General features: G+C 40.2%; 1 protein-coding gene across 1 annotated transcript in view; it reads right to left on the bottom strand.

Moving 5' to 3' along the window:
• Positions 1-568: 568 nt before the first annotated feature.
• The window catches only part of LOC126298274 (28S ribosomal protein S21, mitochondrial), a 50,929-nt gene continuing 30,622 nt past the window's right edge, over positions 569-20,875 (bottom strand). Inside the window, exons 2-3 of the mRNA XM_049989573.1 lie at positions 5,670-5,736; positions 569-1,201 (exon numbers count right to left, since the gene is read on the bottom strand). Coding sequence (XP_049845530.1) covers positions 1,085-1,201; positions 5,670-5,736 — 184 coding nt within the window. The 3' untranslated portion in view covers positions 569-1,084. The remainder of the gene's footprint in view (positions 1,202-5,669; positions 5,737-20,875) is intronic.

The following is a 20,875-nucleotide window of genomic DNA, read 5'->3' as shown; positions in this document are numbered from 1 at the left end:
GCAATTCACGGAATGGCACCACACCACCTCGCCTCTGAAGACAATGTTCGTAGCCATATCCTCAGCTGGTAAAGTCATGGCGATGGTCTTCTGAGTCTCTGAAGGGATTATTCTGTTTGATGTCCTCCCCCATGGTTCAATGATCAGCTCTTAAGTGTATACAGCTGTCCTCAGGAAATTGAAGAAACAACTGAATTGTGCTTGTCGCCACAAAAATGCAAACGAACTTCTCCTTTACCATGACAATGCAAGGCCTCACACAAGTCTGCACACCCAAAAGCAGCTCACAAAACTTCATTGGACTGTTCTTTCTCATCCACCTTACAGTGCGGATCTCTCACTTTCTGACTTTGATCTGTCTGATACCCCTCATCTATTAAAATTCTCTCTCTGAAATATAAAGGGAGAACTATAACACGAACATTAAGTCGGATGCGAGGTTTTGTGATAATGTTTGTTTATATAACACAACGTCTATAAAGAGTATCTCAGAAATATTAAAGTATCAGGTTTTACCATTCCATAATTTTTGTAAGTCCCCAGGGTAGTTCACACAATAAGACATGTGTAATTTCCCAAATATTTATTATTAAATCATTCTTTGTAACAAATTTTTAATATTATCTCACACATGTATAGAAAAATGGGTAAGGTACACTAGATGCATTTTTCAAAACATCTTTAATTACAGACAGGCTTAGGGGAAAAAATCCACTAGCAGTCTTTGCAGATGACTGAAATATCGACACATGCTCCACTGATTTCCATCTGTTGAATACACACTCTTTTTCCAAAAATTCAGATTTTTTTTGTATTATTTTAGTTTCCAGTGACCAAATAGCACTTAAAAAATGTAAGACTAGCAACTTCGTTACAATGGTCAACTTATTAACGTAATTTACCCATACAAGAAACCAATGAAACTGATTAATAAATTATTTCATTCACAAAACTTGCAGATTTTTTCCACAGTTCCCTGGCAAACATTTCTTCAACAACTGCTAAAGAAATAAACCAACTTTATGAGAAACATTACCAACAAAGCAGCTGACACTACTGAAAACAAGATATTGCAAGGCCTACATTAATAACATCCCGGAAAGGGTTCCGTACGATTTTTTCTCATAACGAATTGTATCTTGCGACTCATATCTTCATTATAAATTGCCTTACACCTTTCGTAGTTAACTCTTCTTCTCACCTGAAAATTTTAGAAGGGTGAAATTAGTATCTATTGATGTGGCTGAGAAAAGAATTGATAATGCATGATAATTGAGGATGGGGAATGATGACTAAATGAGGTTACATTTACAGCCTACACTAATTATCATTTACCTAGTTTATGTGAACACTTGTACTAAGTTACAAAACTAACCTTAAATTTTAAAATAAATGTCTGGTTTCATTATGTAATGAACATAGGATAAGAAAACTTTACAGTACAACCTTGTTCCACTGTTAACAGAATTAGCTTCATAAGAGGCTCTAAATGTAATTTTAACAACAGTTGTATCTATACAAAACCCATTTTATCCATCTTTATTTTGTAGGTATCAGAGAATATTATTGTCAACTTCTGCTTATTCATCATACCAACTAGTCAGTGTTCAAGAACTTTATCTTTAGGAACTAAAATGCCACTCCCAATCCTGTCATTTTGTGCAAACAGATGGCTGCAACGCATCCTGAACTCAAATGGGAATCCCTGGAGGGAAGGTGATGTTCTTTTCATGAAATATTGTTCAGAAAATGTAGAGGACAGTAATTTGCTTATAACTGTGGAATGCATCCACCTCAGCCAAAGTACATTTCACATAATGGCCATACAGACATGAGAAATTAGAGCTTATATGGGGGCATATAGACAGCCGATTTCCTCTTGCTTCACTTATAAGTGGAACACAAAAGGAAATGACTCATAGGGGTACAAGGTCAACATTGCCATATACCATACAATGGCTTGCAGGGTACGTATGTAGATACATCAAATCAACTGAAGTTGAATATATTTGTATCAAGTTTATTGCAAAAAAAAACCTGGATCAAATCTCTGCCAGATGTAATACCTTTAATTTGTCCTTTGTTATTGTCCTCTACAATGCTGGCAGTTCTCTCAACTTTCATAATACATATTATGCTTATGCACTCCACTCATTTGCTTCTCTGTTCTCCTGCTTCTGCAACACGTCTTGGAATCTGAGAATTGTCTTTGAGCTATCTTGCTTCATATCCATATATTTGTCTTTCTAAGAAGGGAACACTGCAGTAACTGGGCCAGCAATGCCCTCTACTTCATCGCCTCCTATCTTAAATTCTTCCAAATTCTGAAATCAAATGTTTTTATTTCAGCTTCTGGTAACTGAAAATGACTGGCAGAAATGGCACATGTTTGCATGGGTACTTTATTTCCTCCAATACACGGGAGCAATTGATGGGAAACATAGTCCTGGATTGTCTTATTGTTAGTAGGAGTGACTTTTACAGTTACAAAGGGCCATTTAGCATTGTGCTGTGGAGTGGCACAATGCCTGTTACAACTCTTTGAATGTAAGTACTGGTTGCCACGGATGAATTACGGGCAGAAGTTTATTCGAGAATGTGTCCATAAGTACACTAATTTATATAAAAAAAAGTGTAACAACATGGTATTTCCCTATGTTTTCCTGGCAGACTACGCTTTTCCATTATAAGAACACATTATGAACCCATATGCAGGAAGGCATGTTCAAGGTTGAAATCAAGGAAATTTCAGTTACCAATTTTCTAAGGCAACAATGGTTGTATGAAACACATTCTATATTATTCCTACACTTTTTGTCTCTGCTGAATCAATGTTGCTGCAACCCAAGAAGTCATGAAGTGGCACCTGTGCAGCGTGTGTCTCCATAATTTTTTAAGGTGAATTGCAGATGAACCAAACCAACATATCCCACAAGGAAGGTTCGATTGTTATAACTTGCAGAATCAAGGTACACAAGAAATGAGATGACACTCATCTCTTATTATTGCACCACAGAACATACAATGGAGAGCTTCTAACTCAAATAAATAAATCCATAATGAATTTGCAAATTACTTTTTAAGCCCACATGAAAATGTTGCAGTACAGTATAAAATACAAATAAAGACAGGCAAGCATGAATTTGTGTACCTCTTTGTCCACAGTGTATATTGTTTCTTTGGGTTCATGAACATCAAGACATCCCAAGAACTTATATTCAACCCATGGCAGCTCATACTGAGTCGTGCATTGCCTGCGCCCTGCCCAGTCTCTCTCACTGTCTTCCATCTTTCACTTCTCCCTTTGGTACTGTACAACAAGTAAGTGACATTTTACGAAGGAAACTCCAGGTAGGAATATCAGCAATGCACTAAAAGATAGCGTGCTTCTAATTGTAAATAGGACATGTTGAGTTGCAGACAGACATAAAGCTTTCGATCACAGCCTTCATCAGCAAAAAAGAAACACAAGCGATTCGTAAACACAAGCAAGCACACCTCATGCACACATAACAGCTAACTCCAGAAGCTCAAGCCAGAATGCAACTAACACATGGGATGCAAGCTGCAGTCTGGAGGGGAAGGGAAAGGGATAGTAATGTATACACGGGACGAGTGACGAACGCTGTCTGGTGGAGTGTGCAGAAACTAGAATGCCAAGAGGCAGGAGGTTGTGGAACAGAGAGGTGGGAAAAAAGGAGTGGAAAAGGAGATGAACAAGGAAGGATTGGCAGGTGTGTTGGCAGAGGGCAGCAAACAAAGAGGATGGGAGATGATAGGACAGAGGGGGTGGAAACTGTTGGTTGGAGCGTGTAGAGACAGTATGTTACCGTAGGTTGATTATCCCAGACCTATGGTAACATTCTGTCCCCACACCCTCCACCCAACAGTTTCCACCCCATCTGTCCCATCATCTCCTCCAATTCTCATCTCCTACCCTTTTTGTTTGCTGCCCTCTGCAACCGCAGCTGCTCATCTTTCCCTGCTCCTCTCCTTTTCCATTGCTTTTTACCCCACCTCCCTGCCCCATAAGCTCCTGACACTACGCCTCTTGACATTCTAGTCCCTGCACTCTCCACCAGACAGTGATCATCTCTCCTGGCACCCATGCACTACTATCCATTCTCCACCCCTCCAGATTGCTGCTTGCATCCCACGTGATAGTTGCATTTCAGCCCAAGCTTCCAGAGTTGATGCTCATGTGTGCATGAGATGTGCTCACTTGTGTGTATGAATTGTGTGCGTTTCTCTTTTGCTGATGAAGGCTGTATCCAAAACCTTTAAGAAAGTGTCTTAACTGTACTAGTCTGTAACTTAAATTGTCATCTTTATGATAAGTAGCAATCTATCTTCTACTACATTACTGAGTGATACTTTTCTGTATGCAGTTGCTACTGGTGTTCAAAAAGCAGCAGCAATTTTCTGCAGTGAGTTGCGTCTGGTGTTGTCATTTTTGTAGTCTGATTCTTACATTCCATAAGCAAGCCTTTGACTTACACAATATTGAAATTTCACAATTTTCTGCCTCATCCACTGCATTATCACACTGTTTATGAAGCAGTGACAATACCTGTACATGAAATCACAGTTCAGGATATAAATATAAGTTAGTGCTGTGCAACCACAATATATGGCTGCTGGCTAGAAACATTATTTTCTTTGATTTGTACTACATTGTAAACATCAGCCACATGGTATAGCTGGAAACTTGTTGGAAAGATGTTTCAAACTCATTGTGCCTGCAGCTTCAGGAGCAGCTACATGTTGTTTTCCCTGCCAAAATCCTCATTTGCCTGGTAGAAGTAGGAATATGTTGTGATTGGGAAGCAGGATTATGATTTTTTTGGCTGTCCATATACACGCATTGCATACTTAACACATGCATTGTGAATTTTTGTGTGAAGAATGAGGATTCAAATTTCTGTTTGATCATACTGATTTATTACGCACACGTGCATGTGTGTGTGTGTGGGGGGGGGGGGGGGGGGAGGGGGGGGAACTTTTGTTTTTGCATGCCACAATGGTGTATCTGAGTTGGGAATTTGGGTCGGCCGGACTACATGTTCATATTGCAAATGCGGTTGAGGCAAAGAGAAGTAAAGCGTCCACGTTCGAGTTCCAACCAGGCGCAGGTTTTCAATTCACATCCTTGATTAATTGCAACGCCCTAATGCGGCCACGGTTGGAAAAATTTCCCTAAATACTAACATTGATTTAAGTTTTCTAAAAGAAACACTTAAGGCACAAGCTGGGATAATCCATGTAAAAGGTTGTACCAACTTTCTTTGCCTCATTTGTACACTCACAAGGTCTGTTGTATTTGTAATCACCTCTACTGAACATGAGGGTTTAATTTTCTTTCCTTCTGCACCTGCTCCATGTAAAATATGGCATAGGCTGCTACCAAAAGATGTGCACAACATATTATCAGTAAACACAAATATGTCTTGCAAGGGTAACAGAATTAATATAGTTAAGAACATGTGTTAAATATTAAAAAAGTACCACTCAAATGATTTAAAACTTACTGGTCATATGTGCATTTTGCATTCTACTGTATTTACAATGGCTGACACGTAATACATGTTCAGCAGTTACAAACAAGGTCTACTCAGTATTGTGGCCTTTATGAGTGAAGTGTAATAAAAAATACTGGTATAAAAACTTACTTGGTATGGTTTTTCATAATACTGTATCCTCCTGAACTGATCAAATATGCCTTCCTTCCCCAAAATTCTGCAAATAAAACAAATCAAAATTACCACCTGCACATTAAGATACCATTTCTGTAGTTATTATATTGAAAAAGCAGAAGTAAATCTGACTGCTGACAATATAAGTATTACATTTAAGTTTAATGGAGAAACATTGACAGAAAAAAGCACAAAAGAAATTTTTCATAAAATTAATCATTGGTTCTCTGTAAATTGATTATCACTTAACTTTAAATACAGAAATTGATACATTGCAAGATTAAGTTGAACAATAACAGCAGAATATGAAGAAAGGACAAAATGCAAAAACAGAATATGTGAAATTTAAATTTTAAGATTCTGTTTACTTTCCATACTTCCAGCTGTTACCATCATATATTAACTTCTGCAGAAACTCTACACTAGGGCTAGGTATTCATTACACAAAAATATACATTATGGAAAATGTGTAGACTAAATTTCAAGCCTCTGTCAGACAATTTTTCACCCAACTAGGCATACAAACAGAAGTTTCACAATATATTTACATCTTTATTATGTCTGTTGCTAACATGCATTGAGAATTTGGAAACATTAGCATTCATAAATATCTACCTGCTTTACACTGTAGCCTTAGACACTTACTTTACTTCATGTAGTACTTATGATATTGAATTATTTCATATGTCTCCTACACTGTGCTGCCACAATGCTGTTAGTACTTTAAGGTTTATACAGGGTGTTACAAAAAGGTACGGCCAAACTTTCAGGAAACATTCCTCACACACAAATAAAGAAAAGAATTTATGTGGACATGTGTCCGGAAACCCTTTATTTCCATGTCAGAGCTCATTTTAGTTTCGTTCTTCCACCTATAGCTCAACGGAGCACGTTATCATGATTTCATATTGGGATAGTCTACCTGTGCTGCTAGAACATGTGCCTTTACAAGTACGACACAACATGTGGTTCATGCACGATGGAGCTCCTGCACATTTCAGTCGAAGTGTTCGTACTCTTCTCAACAACAGATTCGGTGACCGATGGATTGGTAGAGGCGGACCAATTCCATGGCCTCCACGCTCTCCTGACTTCAACCCTCTTGACTTTCATTTATGGGGCACTTGAAAGCTCTTGTCTATGCAACTCCGGTACCAAATGTAGAGACTCTTCGTGCTCATATTGTGGACGGCTGTGATACAATACACCATTCTCCAGGGCTGCATCAGGGATTCCATGCGACGGAGGGTGGATGCATGTATCCTCGCTAACGGAGGACATTTTGAACATTTCCTGTAACAAAGTGTTTGAAATCACGCTGGTACGTTCTGTTGCTGTGTCTTTCCATTCCATGATTAATGTGATTTGAAGAGAAGTAATAAAATGAGTTCTAACATGGAAAGTAAGCGTTGCCGGACACATGTCCACATAACATATTTTCTTTCTTTGTGTGGGAGGAATGTTTCCTGAAAGTTTGGCCGTACCTTTTTGTAACACCCTGTATATAAACACCACCTCGGCTGCTTGTAAGAAATACTTTAATATTTACTACTGGTTATGTTCATCGAATAAAATGTTCTCGACACATGTGATCATAAGATGTTCAATGAATGTAACCAGCAGTGAAAATTAAAGCACTTCTTAACAGCATGTGAGGTTGTTTTTAAAATACACCTTAAAATATAATATTGAAGGTTTAGTTCTATACTGAAGTTTTGATGGATCCTATCTAGGTCTGACATTTGTTTACTTATGGCCAGCATATTGAACATGCACTAAAAACAAGCTCTGTACATTCTTACACATTTTTACATATACTGCTTGTAGTGAATACCTGCGCTAGTCTCATTTTCTAGCCACGTAAGTGAAGATTTATGAGTTTTAGAAAATATCTCATATTCTTTGGAATTATGTTAGAAGGCCACTTGGGCCTAGCATTTACTTTACAATATGTACAGCTGACATTACTGACCTTGTGCCTGTAAAGAAGTTAAGTGCTCATAATTTTCTATTATTGGATAAATATAACACATTTCAGGATAATCACAGAGGCCTTTCTTCAGAGTTGCAAGATACACAGTTGGAATAGCTTGATAGAGGCAGGAAAGGAAGAGCTGTGCCGTTTGGGCAAAGCTGGAAAAAGTGAGGAAGGAGACAGTGTGTGCAAAGGCAGTCATTGGGAATTGAGGTAGCTGGGAACTTGCAGGTGGTAGGAAGGTAGTAATAAGCAACCCTGGCATAGAGAAGCAACTGAAAGAATTGGAAACAAGCAAGTTGCCAGGTCTGGATGGAATCCATATCGGTTTTACAACGAGTCTTCTATGGCACTAGCCTCATAGCTTGCATTTATCGGGACTCTCTCAACAAGCGCAAAGTCCTAAGTGACTAAAAAAAGCGAAAGTGACTCCTGTATATAAGAAGGGAAAAAGAACACACCTGCAAAATTACAGACCAATATCTTTAACATCTGTTAGCTGCAGAATTTTAGAACATATTCTGAGTGTGAATATAATAAATTTCCTAGAGATAAAAAAGCTTCTGTTCATGAATCATAATTTTTTAAAAATCATGGCTCTTGTGAAACTCAGCTTGCTCTTTTCTCACATGGAATACTGTGAACTCTGGAGGAAGGGTAACAGGCAGATTCCATATTCCAAGATTTCTGGAAAGCATTTGACATGGTACCAAATGCAGACTTAAAGGTATGAGCATATGGAATAGGTTCCCATATATGTGAGAGGCTCCAAGACTTCTTAAGTATTAGAACTCAGTATGCTGTCCTCAACATTGAGGGTTGATCAGAGATAATGGTATCATAATGAGTGCCTCAGGGAAGTGTGACAGAACTTCTATCATTTTCTATATACACAAATGGTCTGGCAGACAGGGTGGGCAGCAATCTGCATTTTTTGTTGATGATGCAGTGGTGTATGGGAAGGTGTTCAAAATAAGTGACTTTAAGATGATACAAGATGACTTATACAAAATTTCTAGTTGGTATCATGAATGGCAGCTGGCTCTAAATGCAGAAAAAATGTAAGTTAATGCTGATGAGTAGAGGGAAAAATGCATAATGTTCAGATACAGCATTAGTAGTGTTCTGCTTGACAGTCATGTCATTTAATATCTGGGTGTACCGTAACAAAGTGAAATGATATCTAACAAGCATATGAGGGTTGTGATAAGAAAGGTGAATGGTTGACTTCAGTTTATTGGGAGAATTCTAAGAAAGTGTGATTCATCTGCACAGGAGAACATATACAGGACACTAGCTTGACCTAATTCTTCAGTACTGTTCGAGTGTTTGGGATCCACATCAGGTTGGATTAAAGGAAGACATTGAAGCAATTCAGAGGCAGGCTGCTACATGTGTTACCAGTAGGTTCGAACAAAATGCTAGTTTTACGGAGCTGCTTCACGAACTCAAATGGGACACCCTGATGGGAAGGCTATGTTATTTTCAAGGAAAACTAATGAAGAAAATTTAGATACTGACTGCACAACGAATCTACTGCTGCCAACATACATTTTGTGCAAGGATCATGAAGATAAGATACGAGAAATTAGGGCTCATACGGAGGCATATAAACAGCTGTTTTACTTTCGCTCTGCCTTATGAGTGGAACAGGAAAAGAAATGACTAACAGTGGTACAGGGTACCCTCCATCACGTACCATGTGGTGGCTTGTGGAGTACATATGTATATGCAGATGTAGAATGTGTACAAACAGTGAACAAATCACAGCTGTCAGAGCAGGAGTAGAAGTACGAAACATGCAGAAGACTTTGCAGACAATAAGGAAAACAAACATCGTTAATGCTAAGTTCTGAAACGTAACAGCCCATTTTTCATAAGATTATGAAGATAATCTGGAGTGCTACTAAGTCATTAGATATGACCTGTATATGCAATTTCACATTTTGAGCTCAGCAATATGATTTTCAACAACTGCATGCCAAAGTATTCGCTAATAGTATGTCCATCTATTGATAGGAACATGTATCGTTGATTCATTTACTTGTAATTAGCATTATTCATTTACAAACAATTGGATAACAAAAAAAGCATCAAATATACTGTATTTTATAAAATGTCAGAAATCTATAATAACTCTGTTTGTCATACTGTCAACTTGCTGTGCTATTGTTTAACAAAACAACATCTAATTACTTTGTAATTACTGTAGTCCACAATACGAAACTAAATGAGAATGAAAACAAAGTGTTTATTTAGGCTACTGAAATTTTGTCTACACTAAACAATACTGTACTCATATTTGAAGCAAGAGTTATGGTAGGTATACTTGGGATAATGTAGTTTCAGTGCAATTAACAAAAATGTAACCAGTATTGTTTATTTGAATCATTTGACTTATTTTTTCCATGAAAATGACCTATTTATATTTGACCTTGTATCTTACTGCATGTATATAATTTTGAACAAATTCTGTGATTGTAATTAGCGAAATTACTATATGTAACAATGTTCCAATTGTCAGCGAATGTATATAAGACCCATGAGAAATCACACGCTGGGGCCAGTACAATGTGAGATTTGGAGCTGCACGGTGAGACGTGACATTAGTTCAGGAAATAAACAATATTCTAAATCTGAGAACATGCACCTAAATCATTTTTTGACCTTTCACACTACTGGACAACCATTGTCTTCTCTGGCCCGTCATCACTTAAGAAATTTACAGGAAGAATCAGCTGCAGCGGAGCAACAAAAATAAGTTTATGCCAACTTTTTTTAACAATTTGTGTTACACCCGTCCAACGTCAAGAACTTTTATTTCAGCTACCAGCTTCACAATTGATATGCATAAAGACTTACTTTATTTATTTTCGAAGATTATAATCTCCCAAGCAAGGTGGGTACACTGTAATCTGGTCCTAGCAGCTGGGATCATGATTTAATTTGGGTCAAAGTGCTGATGTCACTTGTGAGTTTCAGGTGTATGATTCAAACATCAAGACTGAGATTTTATTTGAGAAGAAAAATTTTGGATTGGACGCAAACATCTGGAACTAAAAAATTAAGAGGGTGAAGAAACTGAACTGTGGAGCTGTGGGTACCAATGGCTACAATCAGTTTGGACATCGCAACAACTGAGGAATACCATCTACTATTATTTCATATTTTCTTCAATGTCAGTTCACTAGGCTGAGTGAAGAACTTCTTGTTTGGGGAGTGTGGTTTTTGTTTTTTCGTATAATCTTTTCATGATGTGCGACAACGGTAGGGCTGACAATCAAGAGGTGGAGGAGAAGGTAAATTTGATACATGGTAATTAGGAGATAGTTCAATGTAATGCTAGTGATATACAATCAGAAGGGGAAGCATAAGGCAGAGATCCAAACAGTATCTGTTCACCAGTCCAAGGTTTCAGTAATGAGGAAATAGTTGGCAATAGTAGCAACATTTTTAATATGCTTGCAAGATTTGTAGGGGAGGAATTAGATAAACAAAATCAGAAGCTAGACAGTTGTGTTGGGAAAAAAACCTGAAAACACAGCGAAAAATTAAGCAAAAAGTTGGATCAACAATGGAAAAAAATAGATTATTTAGATAAAAACTTGAAGAGGAAAGATCAAACCCTAAAATGTATCAGAAAAGAGTTAGAGGATTAAAAGTTCATGTAGAGAAAATTAGAGAGATAACTTAGGGGTTAAAAATGGATATAAATGATTTTAAAACACATGTGAACACACAGCATAGTACCTTTGAAACCATTATTAGTTCTATAGAAAAAAAAACGGAGAACTTAGCAAACAATCTGATCAACGACATAGAGAGAAATGACAGGAGCTTAAAAATCTTACGCTCTATGATTAAAAACGAGAGCAACAGTATTAATTTGAAACTGAGTGAATCAAACAGAATATTTAATAAAGAATTGTCAGATGTAAAAGATGGTGGTGCATACGTTAGTAATACAGTGACAGAAGAAAACTGCAACACCAAGAAGGAGTTATGTCAAATCAACAAAAGTTGGCTGGTGTGTTTCCAAATCTGAAAGATGCTAATTATTCAAATTTTTTGCCAGTCGCATAGGAGTGGGGTAGTAGTGCTGGAATGAGGATGAAGTGGTGAGTTGATGATAGTCAAGAATACCTTTAATGCGACTGAGTTTGAACAAGGTTGTGTAATATGGCTACGAGAAGCTGGATGTTCCTTCTGCGATACTCAGAAAGACTTGGCAGGGCTGTAGCCACTGTAAATTACTTCTGGCAGCTGTGGTTACGAGAATGTACAGTTGCAAGAAGACCAGGCTCCTGATGGCTGACTGGCACTACCAAGAGGCAAGATCATCGTGTTCGGTGCAAGGCTCTGGCACATCATACTGCATCTGCAGCAGCAATTTGAGCATTAGTTGGCACCACAGTGCCACAACAAACTATTACAAATCTGTTATTTCAAGGACAGCTCTGAGCCAGATGAAATGTAGCATGCATTCCACTGACCCCAAACCACCACCATTTGCAACTTCAGTGGTGTCAAGTGAGAGTTTGTTGGATGGCAGGATGGAGGCCTGTTGTGTTTTCCGATGAAAGATGCTTCTACCTTGGTGCCAGTGATGGCTGTGTGCTTGTTAAAAGGAGGCTAGTTGAGAGTCTGCAACCAACCTGTCTGCACACTAGACACACTGGACCTGCACCTGGAGTTATGGTCTGGGATGTGATTTCATATGGCAGCAGGAGCACTCTTGGTTATCCCATGTGCCCCGACTGCAAATCTGTACATCAATCTGTCTGGTGATTAAACCTCTTGTGCTGCCATTCACTGACTGACAGGGGTTCTGGGACTTAACAGTGAGTGGGTAGATACAGTCATGGGAGTCAAACTTTAAAGTGAGGAAGCTAAAAACACACACTGCAGAAGACATAAAAGGGTATGTCAAATCTAAAAACTGGAAAAACAGAGGGATGAAAGAATGGTCTTTGTACAGGGGAGCTTTCATGGGTCCCAGATCCAGAAAACAAGAAGAGGGGCCCCAACCACAATCACCTTGCCTATGCTCCAGTAGGAATGCAAAACCTTATAAACTGAAAATAAAAACCCCTTTCATGAAGGAAAGTGAGGACCAGTTTGGCCATCTGTGAATTGTCCGCTAATATTAAGGGCAAGGAATTTGGAAGGACATACTTAGTACGAAGGGTCAAAAGAAGGGGATATTCCATCAATATATGGGATACTGTGAACCTGGTCCAACAACCACACTGTCAGCGTAGCTCGTTACGCGAGAGAAAACAATGGGCGAGCCCTAGTATGACCGATGAGTAGACGACAAAAGACAGTGGTCTCCTTCCAAGAGGAGCAGAAGGGACAGTTTCAACTGCAGTTGTCTCCTTGACTGTGCAGGATTTATTACTAACAGTAGTAGCACACCAGATGTCATTCCACTTTTGGGCAAAAAGCTATTTGACGTGAATCTGCATATCTGCACTTGGAATCATGAAAGGGAATGGGAGATAAGTATCTGCCCCTCTAGCCAAACAGACAGCAAGTTCATTCCCCGGGATGCCCACATGACTGGAACCCAGAGAAAGACAACTGAGCAAGCAGCACAGCTGAGGGCAGAGAGAAGGTCATAGATAGCAGAGACCAAAAGGCGACGAGAGTAGCATCAGTCTATAGCCTGCAGACTGCTCATTGAGTCTGTACCTATTAAAACACTGAGGAGAGACTGAGTAATAAAATGGAGGGCCCTGTTAATGACTAGCAATTCTGCTGTAAACGCACTACATGATGCCGGCAGAGACATAAAAGCGTACCCCGCCTTATCTATTGTTTTAGAATCATCAGTGTAGAAGATGGTAGCACCCTGGAACTCCTCAAGAATGGAACCTATAAGACTATGGTATATCATAGGGATAACAAAGACTTTAGGAACCTGGAATAGGTCGCTCCTAATCCGTGGTCACGACACCATCCAAGAGTGAGAGGGAGGGGGACGGGGTGAGGAGGGGGGCAGGGGAGGTGCAGGAGGAAAGACACTGGGCACAGATGGAAGTGACACATTCCAACCGGCAATCCCACCCGAGGGCAGCTTTGAGGAGGGAGAACACACTCTTTGCAAAGAGGACGGGGTACATGGGATGGAGGACGAGGTACACGGGATGGTCAGGGATTTGTTGAATGGTGATTTTGTAAACAAACAGGAGTTGGCTCCACTGTATTTTTAAAGGAGAAATCCCCACTTCTGCGGGGAGGCTGTTGACAGTACTAGTGTGAAAGGCACAAACAGCCACACACACTATGAACAGCGTCAAGTAATTGCAGAGTGGAAGGAGCTGCTGAGCCATAAACCTGACAACCAGAATCTAGTCTGGACAAAGCAGAGCAGTGCATGGTAAAGATGTGTGAGCCAGGAGGTGGAGAGCATTAAGCTTCTGCATACATATAGTCTTCAGGTGACTAATATGGGGCACCCATACCAGCTTTATATCAAAAAGAAGGTCCAAGAAATGGAATTGCACTACAACACATAGGCCTAAAAGGACATCACCTAAATAAAGTTCTGGATCGGGGTGTACTGAACGTCTATGACTAAAGTGTATAACCCGCATTTTGGAGGGAGAAAACTGGAAGCTTCAGGAAAGGGCTCACACAGAGGACTGTCAGATGGTGCCTTGGAGCTGGTGTTCAGCAGATGCTACCAAGTGGGATTTGCACCAGATGCAAAAATTGTCAGAGTAACCAGATGCCCAACAGAAGGTACAAGCCCATTGATGGCGATGAAGAAAAATGTGACACTTAACACAGAACCCTGTGGGATACCATTCTCCTGGGTCTGAGGGGTGCTGAGTGAGGTGCCAACTCGAACATGGAAGAGCAGGTGGGATAAAAACTCACTAATAAGAATTGGAAAGGGGCTGTGAAAGCTCCAGTCATGGAGGGTAACTAAAATGTGATGACATGAAGCCCTGTCATATGCATTATGTAAGTCGAAGACCATGAAAAGGTATCGGCAGTTAGTAAAAGCTGTCTGATTGTTGTTTGCAATCTGAGTAAATGGCCAGTTGCAGATCATCCTTCCCAGAAGCTACATTTATATGTGGATAAAAGGCCCCGAGATTCGAGTACCCAACATAATCTGCAGCTAACCATCCTCCTGAGCAGTTTACAAAGAACATTATAAAGCTAATCGGTCAGTATAGACATTGGATTCTTACTGGGCGTAATGATGGGGGTAACTACGCTGTCTTGCAATTGCAAGGGGAAGGCACCTGTGAGCCAAATGCAGTTGAAGTCCCTGAGTAGATTTTGCCTCTGGGTAATGTCCAAATGTTGGATCATCTGGCTGTGGAAGGAATCTGGTCCTTGGGCCATGTCATGTGAAAAGCTACAACTTACACACTCAGGTGGTGGAATACAGGGACTTCCCTCATGGAGTGGGTGCCCTACATCCACCACAAAGGGGGTTCACTGTACAGCAGGATAACATATGCAAAAAACACAAGCACTGAAAGCACCTCGTGGGTGGTGAGATGTACACAGCCTTATGTCACATCGGGAACACATGACCTTCACCTTCTCTGGGAGGGTATCTCCCTCAAATGCTAGAATAAAGATGTCGGTATCGGTGTGGTTGTATGTGTGACCATCCTGCACATGTGGTACAAAGTGAACGCCACTCTGCTCCAGATTAGCCTGGAGATCCTCGCCAGTTTGCAGGATGAGGTCCCAATGAAAAATCACTCCCTAGACCTAGTGAGAGATAATAGACGCTATGACATCACCAAGATGATCACAAGCCCAAAGAGTGGCAGACTGGGTGGCACGAGGAGGACTGGTCAACAGGGAGCCCGACTGTATCTTACTGAGACACTCCACTTCACCAAACTTGTCCTCGATATTCTCCACAAAAAATAACAGCTTTGTGGGAGTGAATGTGTTCCCGGCCATCATAGTACAGACCAGGTAGCAGGGAAAGTATTTCATTCCAAGGCAGCGAGCCTTGTCCTCTTCCCAGAGCATAGCCAGGGAAGGGAAGGGAAGACTGCAGGATCATATGAAGCAGCATTTAATGAACATTTATTACACAGAGAGATGGCTGTTTGAGAATAACCAGATTTTTGCAACTTGATACACTTCATGTGCCAGGCATCCACCCTGGTACCACCCACACCGATCAGGGGCTCTCCCCATGGGCGCCACCCAGCCAAAACAACAAGGGTTGTCTGGTGCAGCAGTCTTTGAGGGAGTTCCAATGCTCAAGGAAGACAAGCAACCACTCCTTGGCGTACATGTGGAGGCAACAGCTCATGTTGCAGTGGTGTGGTCCCTGTGTTGTCAGGGGCTCAGAGAGATGGGTACATAACAGCCCCACCACACAGACTAGCGGCACGGGGTGGTGACCTAGTGCGGTGGAGGGCGGTTACGGCAGGGAAGGAAGGGGGGGGGGGGGATGAATCCAGACAACAGACGCTAGGAAGGGAGTTCGTCCCAAATGGCTCACACTAAAAACAGAAAATTTAGAAGTAGAGGTCAAACTCCAAGGGGGGACCAAAACACCAAAAATAATGAAAGAGAACAGGTGAGAGGTACAAGATTGCAAGGAATACAGGGAACCAGGTGGATAGCCAGGCTGACATAAATCAGAACACCGAGAGAGGGGAAGGAGTGGGCAGCGGTGAAGGAACAAGGATGGGGAGGGACGGACACAGTGAAGGAAATGTAGCCAGGGTAGGAAGAATGGGCTGCAATAGCTCGGCATCCCGTGTGCACCATGCACTTATGAAAGAACCTGTGGGCTGCTGCCATTCATGAACAGCATTCCAGGAGGTGTTTTCCAACTGAATAACGCTTGCCCACATACCACTGTTGTGACCCAACATGCTGTACAAAGTGTCAACATGTTGCCTTGGCTTGCTCTATCACCAGATCTGTCTCCAGTGGAGCGAATATGGGACATCATCAGATGACAACTCCAGCACTATCCACAACCAGAATTAACAATCCCTGTATTGACTGAACAAGTGCAAAAGGCATGGAACTCCACCCCACAAACTAACACCTAGAGCCTGTACAACACAATGCACACACATTTGCATGCTTCCATTCAACAATCTAGTGGTTACACCAGTTATTTATGTACCAGTGTTCAACATTTGCAATGGCTTATCTCACATTTACATTAACCTATGATTTTGCAATGTTAATCACTTAAATAGGTTACTGTTACGTAGCAAATGTATTCCTGAAATTTCATTACTCTACATTAATTACTTTTTGGTACTGCATTTTTTTCAATCAGAGTATTTCAAATGTTAGGGAAAATGTAAATGACATCAAGGAAAATGTTTTAACCAGATATTTTTGTAGCAGCAATGGTGGTACTTTGAGTAGTATAAACATAATGAATTTTCATGGGGAAAACTAACTCCACCCCTTTGACTGTATTTGCCAGTACAGGGATAATTTTAGCAACAGTATGCCAGACAACTTAAAAATTAAATTCGTAAAGAAATTGTTTGAGGGGGACGCACTGTTGTTGTTGCACGACTCCTAGTTAGGATCAGATCAGAATTCTATAATGCCCATAAGGTAGTACTCAGATGGAAGATTTTTGGGAATAGCAACTTAAAACATTTATCTGTTTAAATAAACCAATAGATGAGATAAAACAAATGAATGTATTAAAAAGATGATTGCCAAAAAGTACAGTGGAGGTTAGTTTATGAGACCAGTTGACTCTACTGAACAATTTTTAAGATATGTTGATAAACTAGATATAGCAAGAAAAAAAAACGAGGAACAGAGAGATAGGCAGAGAGAATATAGGGGCAATGATGATCACGGAGACAGAAACATAAGAAGAGGTAACAGGAACAATTATCATGAGCATATTAATAGGAGGGACACAATTGGAATGACAGGTGCAGGGACAATGACAGGTGAAATAATAATTGGAATGATAGATGTAGGGACAATGAAAGGGGTCTTGAGCAAAGGAATAGGCAGAGGAAAGGTAATGACTAAAGGTTTGATAACAGGAATTTTGAAAGTAGAAGTAATGGATCAGAAAACAAAACTGTGTCTCTTGGGTAGCCAGTCAGTTTTGGGGCAAGACAAAATAGATACCAAAATCAGACAACTAATTTTAGGAGAGGAAGAGGTAATTTTCAGAGGGGGTTCCACCATAGAGATTACTGTAGCTCACACAAGGTAAATAGGATAGAGTTTAGTAGGGAATTTTCGGAAGATTTATTAAAGGAAATGAAAGCTGAAGTAAACATGGAACAGATGGCTGAAATTGATCTTGACCATGATGTCTTGACAAACTTATTTAATGAATCTTGTAGCAATAACAGAGCAGTAGCTACGATGATGATGATGGTGATAATGATGGATGGTGATGGGTGATGATTATACTTGGGCTGCGAATAGTGATGTTATTGATGATGATTTGGGTAAGATTCATATTGATGTTGAAAGTGATAGTGATGATGATGATGATGATGATGTTAAGGGTACAACTGTAGGTCTTGATGATTTAATGAAGAATAGGGAAGTACATGACGATCTCATTATACCAGTTAATATCAGTGAAATAGTGTGCACTTATTCTAATGTTAGTAAGGAAAGTGAGCTGATTACTAATGAGATTTTGATAGTTACTTACGATTATTTTGATAACATTGATAATGGCACTGAAATGCGCAATGTTTTGAAAGTAATTTGTCAGAATATCAACCAGAATGGGGGAGGAGGGAGGCTGAATTTTGAATCTAATGAAGAGCCAGTTAGATTACAATGTAGTTTTGGAAAGCTTACAGCCTGTGGAAAGTGCAGCAAAGAGAGAAGAGGATTTGCTGTATAAAAATGAAAACATTTGTAACTGTGATGTACAGGGGAGTCCATATATGTCTGTTCAAACTGATAATTGGAGGGGTAATTGCCTAGTTGGCACTGGAAATTTTATTTGTGGATATCAAAAAACCTTCAGGATAGAATAAAAGATGGGGGAGAATTTTGCTGAGTTTTCAGTAACTGGGGTCAAAATTAAGAGTTCCACTGAGAACATTAGTAAAGTGATAACCATACAAGTTTTACTGTATTTAAATAATGTTTCTTTTATGTACGGATGTTCAGTGATTGAGAATTTGAATGGAAGTTTAATACTGGGATTGAATTGGACTGTCAAGTTTTAATTGGAATGAGATGAAATTGTCATTCACTGATTCTAAGAGGGGACTTTCTCGGGAGACATGCACTGTTATGATAAAACAGTATCAGCAATCAGGTCACAGGGGTAGTGAAATTTGATGATAGAGGATACTATGGGGGAGGTGAAGGGTTTTGTGGTGGGCAAATGACTAGTGATTCTTACAGTGAATTTTTATCAAAAAAGATAGGGGAAGCTGATGCTTTGAGTATTGAGCTGTTTCACAGAGGAAGACTGCACTGTAGTTCCTTCTCTAGATTGTCGCACAGATGGCAAAATGGTAGATATCGAAATAGACGACAGAGGGATAGAGAAACAATTAAAATCGCTCAAAAGAGGAAAGGCCGCTGGACGTGATGGCATACCAGTTCGATTTTACACAGAGTACGCGAAGAAACTTGCCCCCCTTCTTGCAGCGGTGTACCGTAGGTCTCTAGAACAGCGAAGCGTTCCAAAGGATTGGAAAAGGGCACTGGTCATAACCGTTTTCAAGAACGGACGTCGAACAGATGTGCAGAACTATAGACCTATATCTCTATTGTCGATCAGTTGTAGAATTTTGGAACATGTATTATGTTCGAGTATAATGACTTTTCTGGAGACTAGAAATCTACTCTGTAGGAATCAGCATGGGTTTCGAAAAAGACGGTCGTGTGAAACCCAGCTCGCGCTATTTGTCCACGAGACTCAGAGGGCCATAGACACGGGTTCACAGGTAGATGCCGTGTTTCTTGACTTCCGCAAAGCGTTTGACACAGTTCCCCACAGTCGTTTAATGAACAAAGTAAGAGCATACAGACTATCAGAGCAATTGTGTGATTGGATTGAGGAGTTCCTAGATAACAGAACACAGCATGTCATTCTCAACGGAGACAAGTCTTCCGAAGTAAGAGTGATTTCAGGTGTGCCGCAGGGGAGTGTCATAGGACCGTTGCTATTCACAATATACATAAATGACCTGGTGGATGACATCAGAAGTTCACTGAGGCTTTTTGCAGATGATGCTGTGGTGTATCGAGAGGTTGCAACAATGAAAAATTGTACTGAAATGCAGGAGGATCTGCAGCGAATTGACGCATGGTGCAGGGAATGGCAATTGAATCTCAATGTAGACAAGTGTAATGTGCTGCGAATACATAGAAAGAAAGATCCATTATCATTTAGCTACAATATAGCAGGTCAGCAACTGGAAGCAGTTAATTCCATAAATTATCTGGGAGTACGCATTAGGAGTGATTTAAAATGGAATGATCATATTAAGTTGATTGTCGGAAAAGCAGATGCCAGACTGAGATGCATTGGAAGAATCCTAAGGAAATGCAATCCGAAAACAAAGGAAGTAGGTTACAGCACGCTTGTTCGCCCACTGCTTGAATACTGCTCAACAGTATGGGATCCGTACCAGATAGGGTTGATAGAAGAGATAGAGAAGATCCAACGGAGAGCAGCGCACTTCGTTATAGGATCATTTAGTAATCGCGAAAGCATTACGGAGATGATAGATAAACTCCAGCGGAAGACTCTGCAGGAGAGACGCTCAGTAGCTCGGTACGGGCTTTTGTTAAAGTTTAGAGAACATACCTTCACCGAAGAGTCAAGCAATACATTGCTCCCTCCTATGTATATCTCGCGAAGAGACCATGAGGTTAAAATCAGAGGTTAGAGCCCACACAGAAGCATACTGACAATCCTTCTTTCCATGAACAATACGAGACTGGAATAGAAGGGAGAACCGATAGAGGTACTCAGGATACCCTACGCCACACACCGTCAGGTGGCTTGCGGAGTATGGATGTAGATAGAAGAGGAAGTACAAAAATGTTTATCGGAATATAATCATATTTTTGATGAGAAACCAGGAAGAGTGAAGAATTATCATAGTAAACTTAAAGTTGAAACCTCATGACCCATTTTTCATTAGCCTTATGGTGCACCCATGGGTAAGACTAAAGCAACTGAAAGGGAGTTACAGAAAATGCAAAAGTGGAGGATAGTGGAAAGGAGTGG

Source organism: Schistocerca gregaria, chromosome X (genome assembly GCF_023897955.1).
Source record: "Schistocerca gregaria isolate iqSchGreg1 chromosome X, iqSchGreg1.2, whole genome shotgun sequence".
Classification (NCBI taxonomy): Eukaryota; Metazoa; Arthropoda; class Insecta; order Orthoptera; family Acrididae; genus Schistocerca; species Schistocerca gregaria.
Note: the sequence above shows the minus strand (reverse complement) of the source record. Positions and strands in the feature narration are given on the sequence as shown.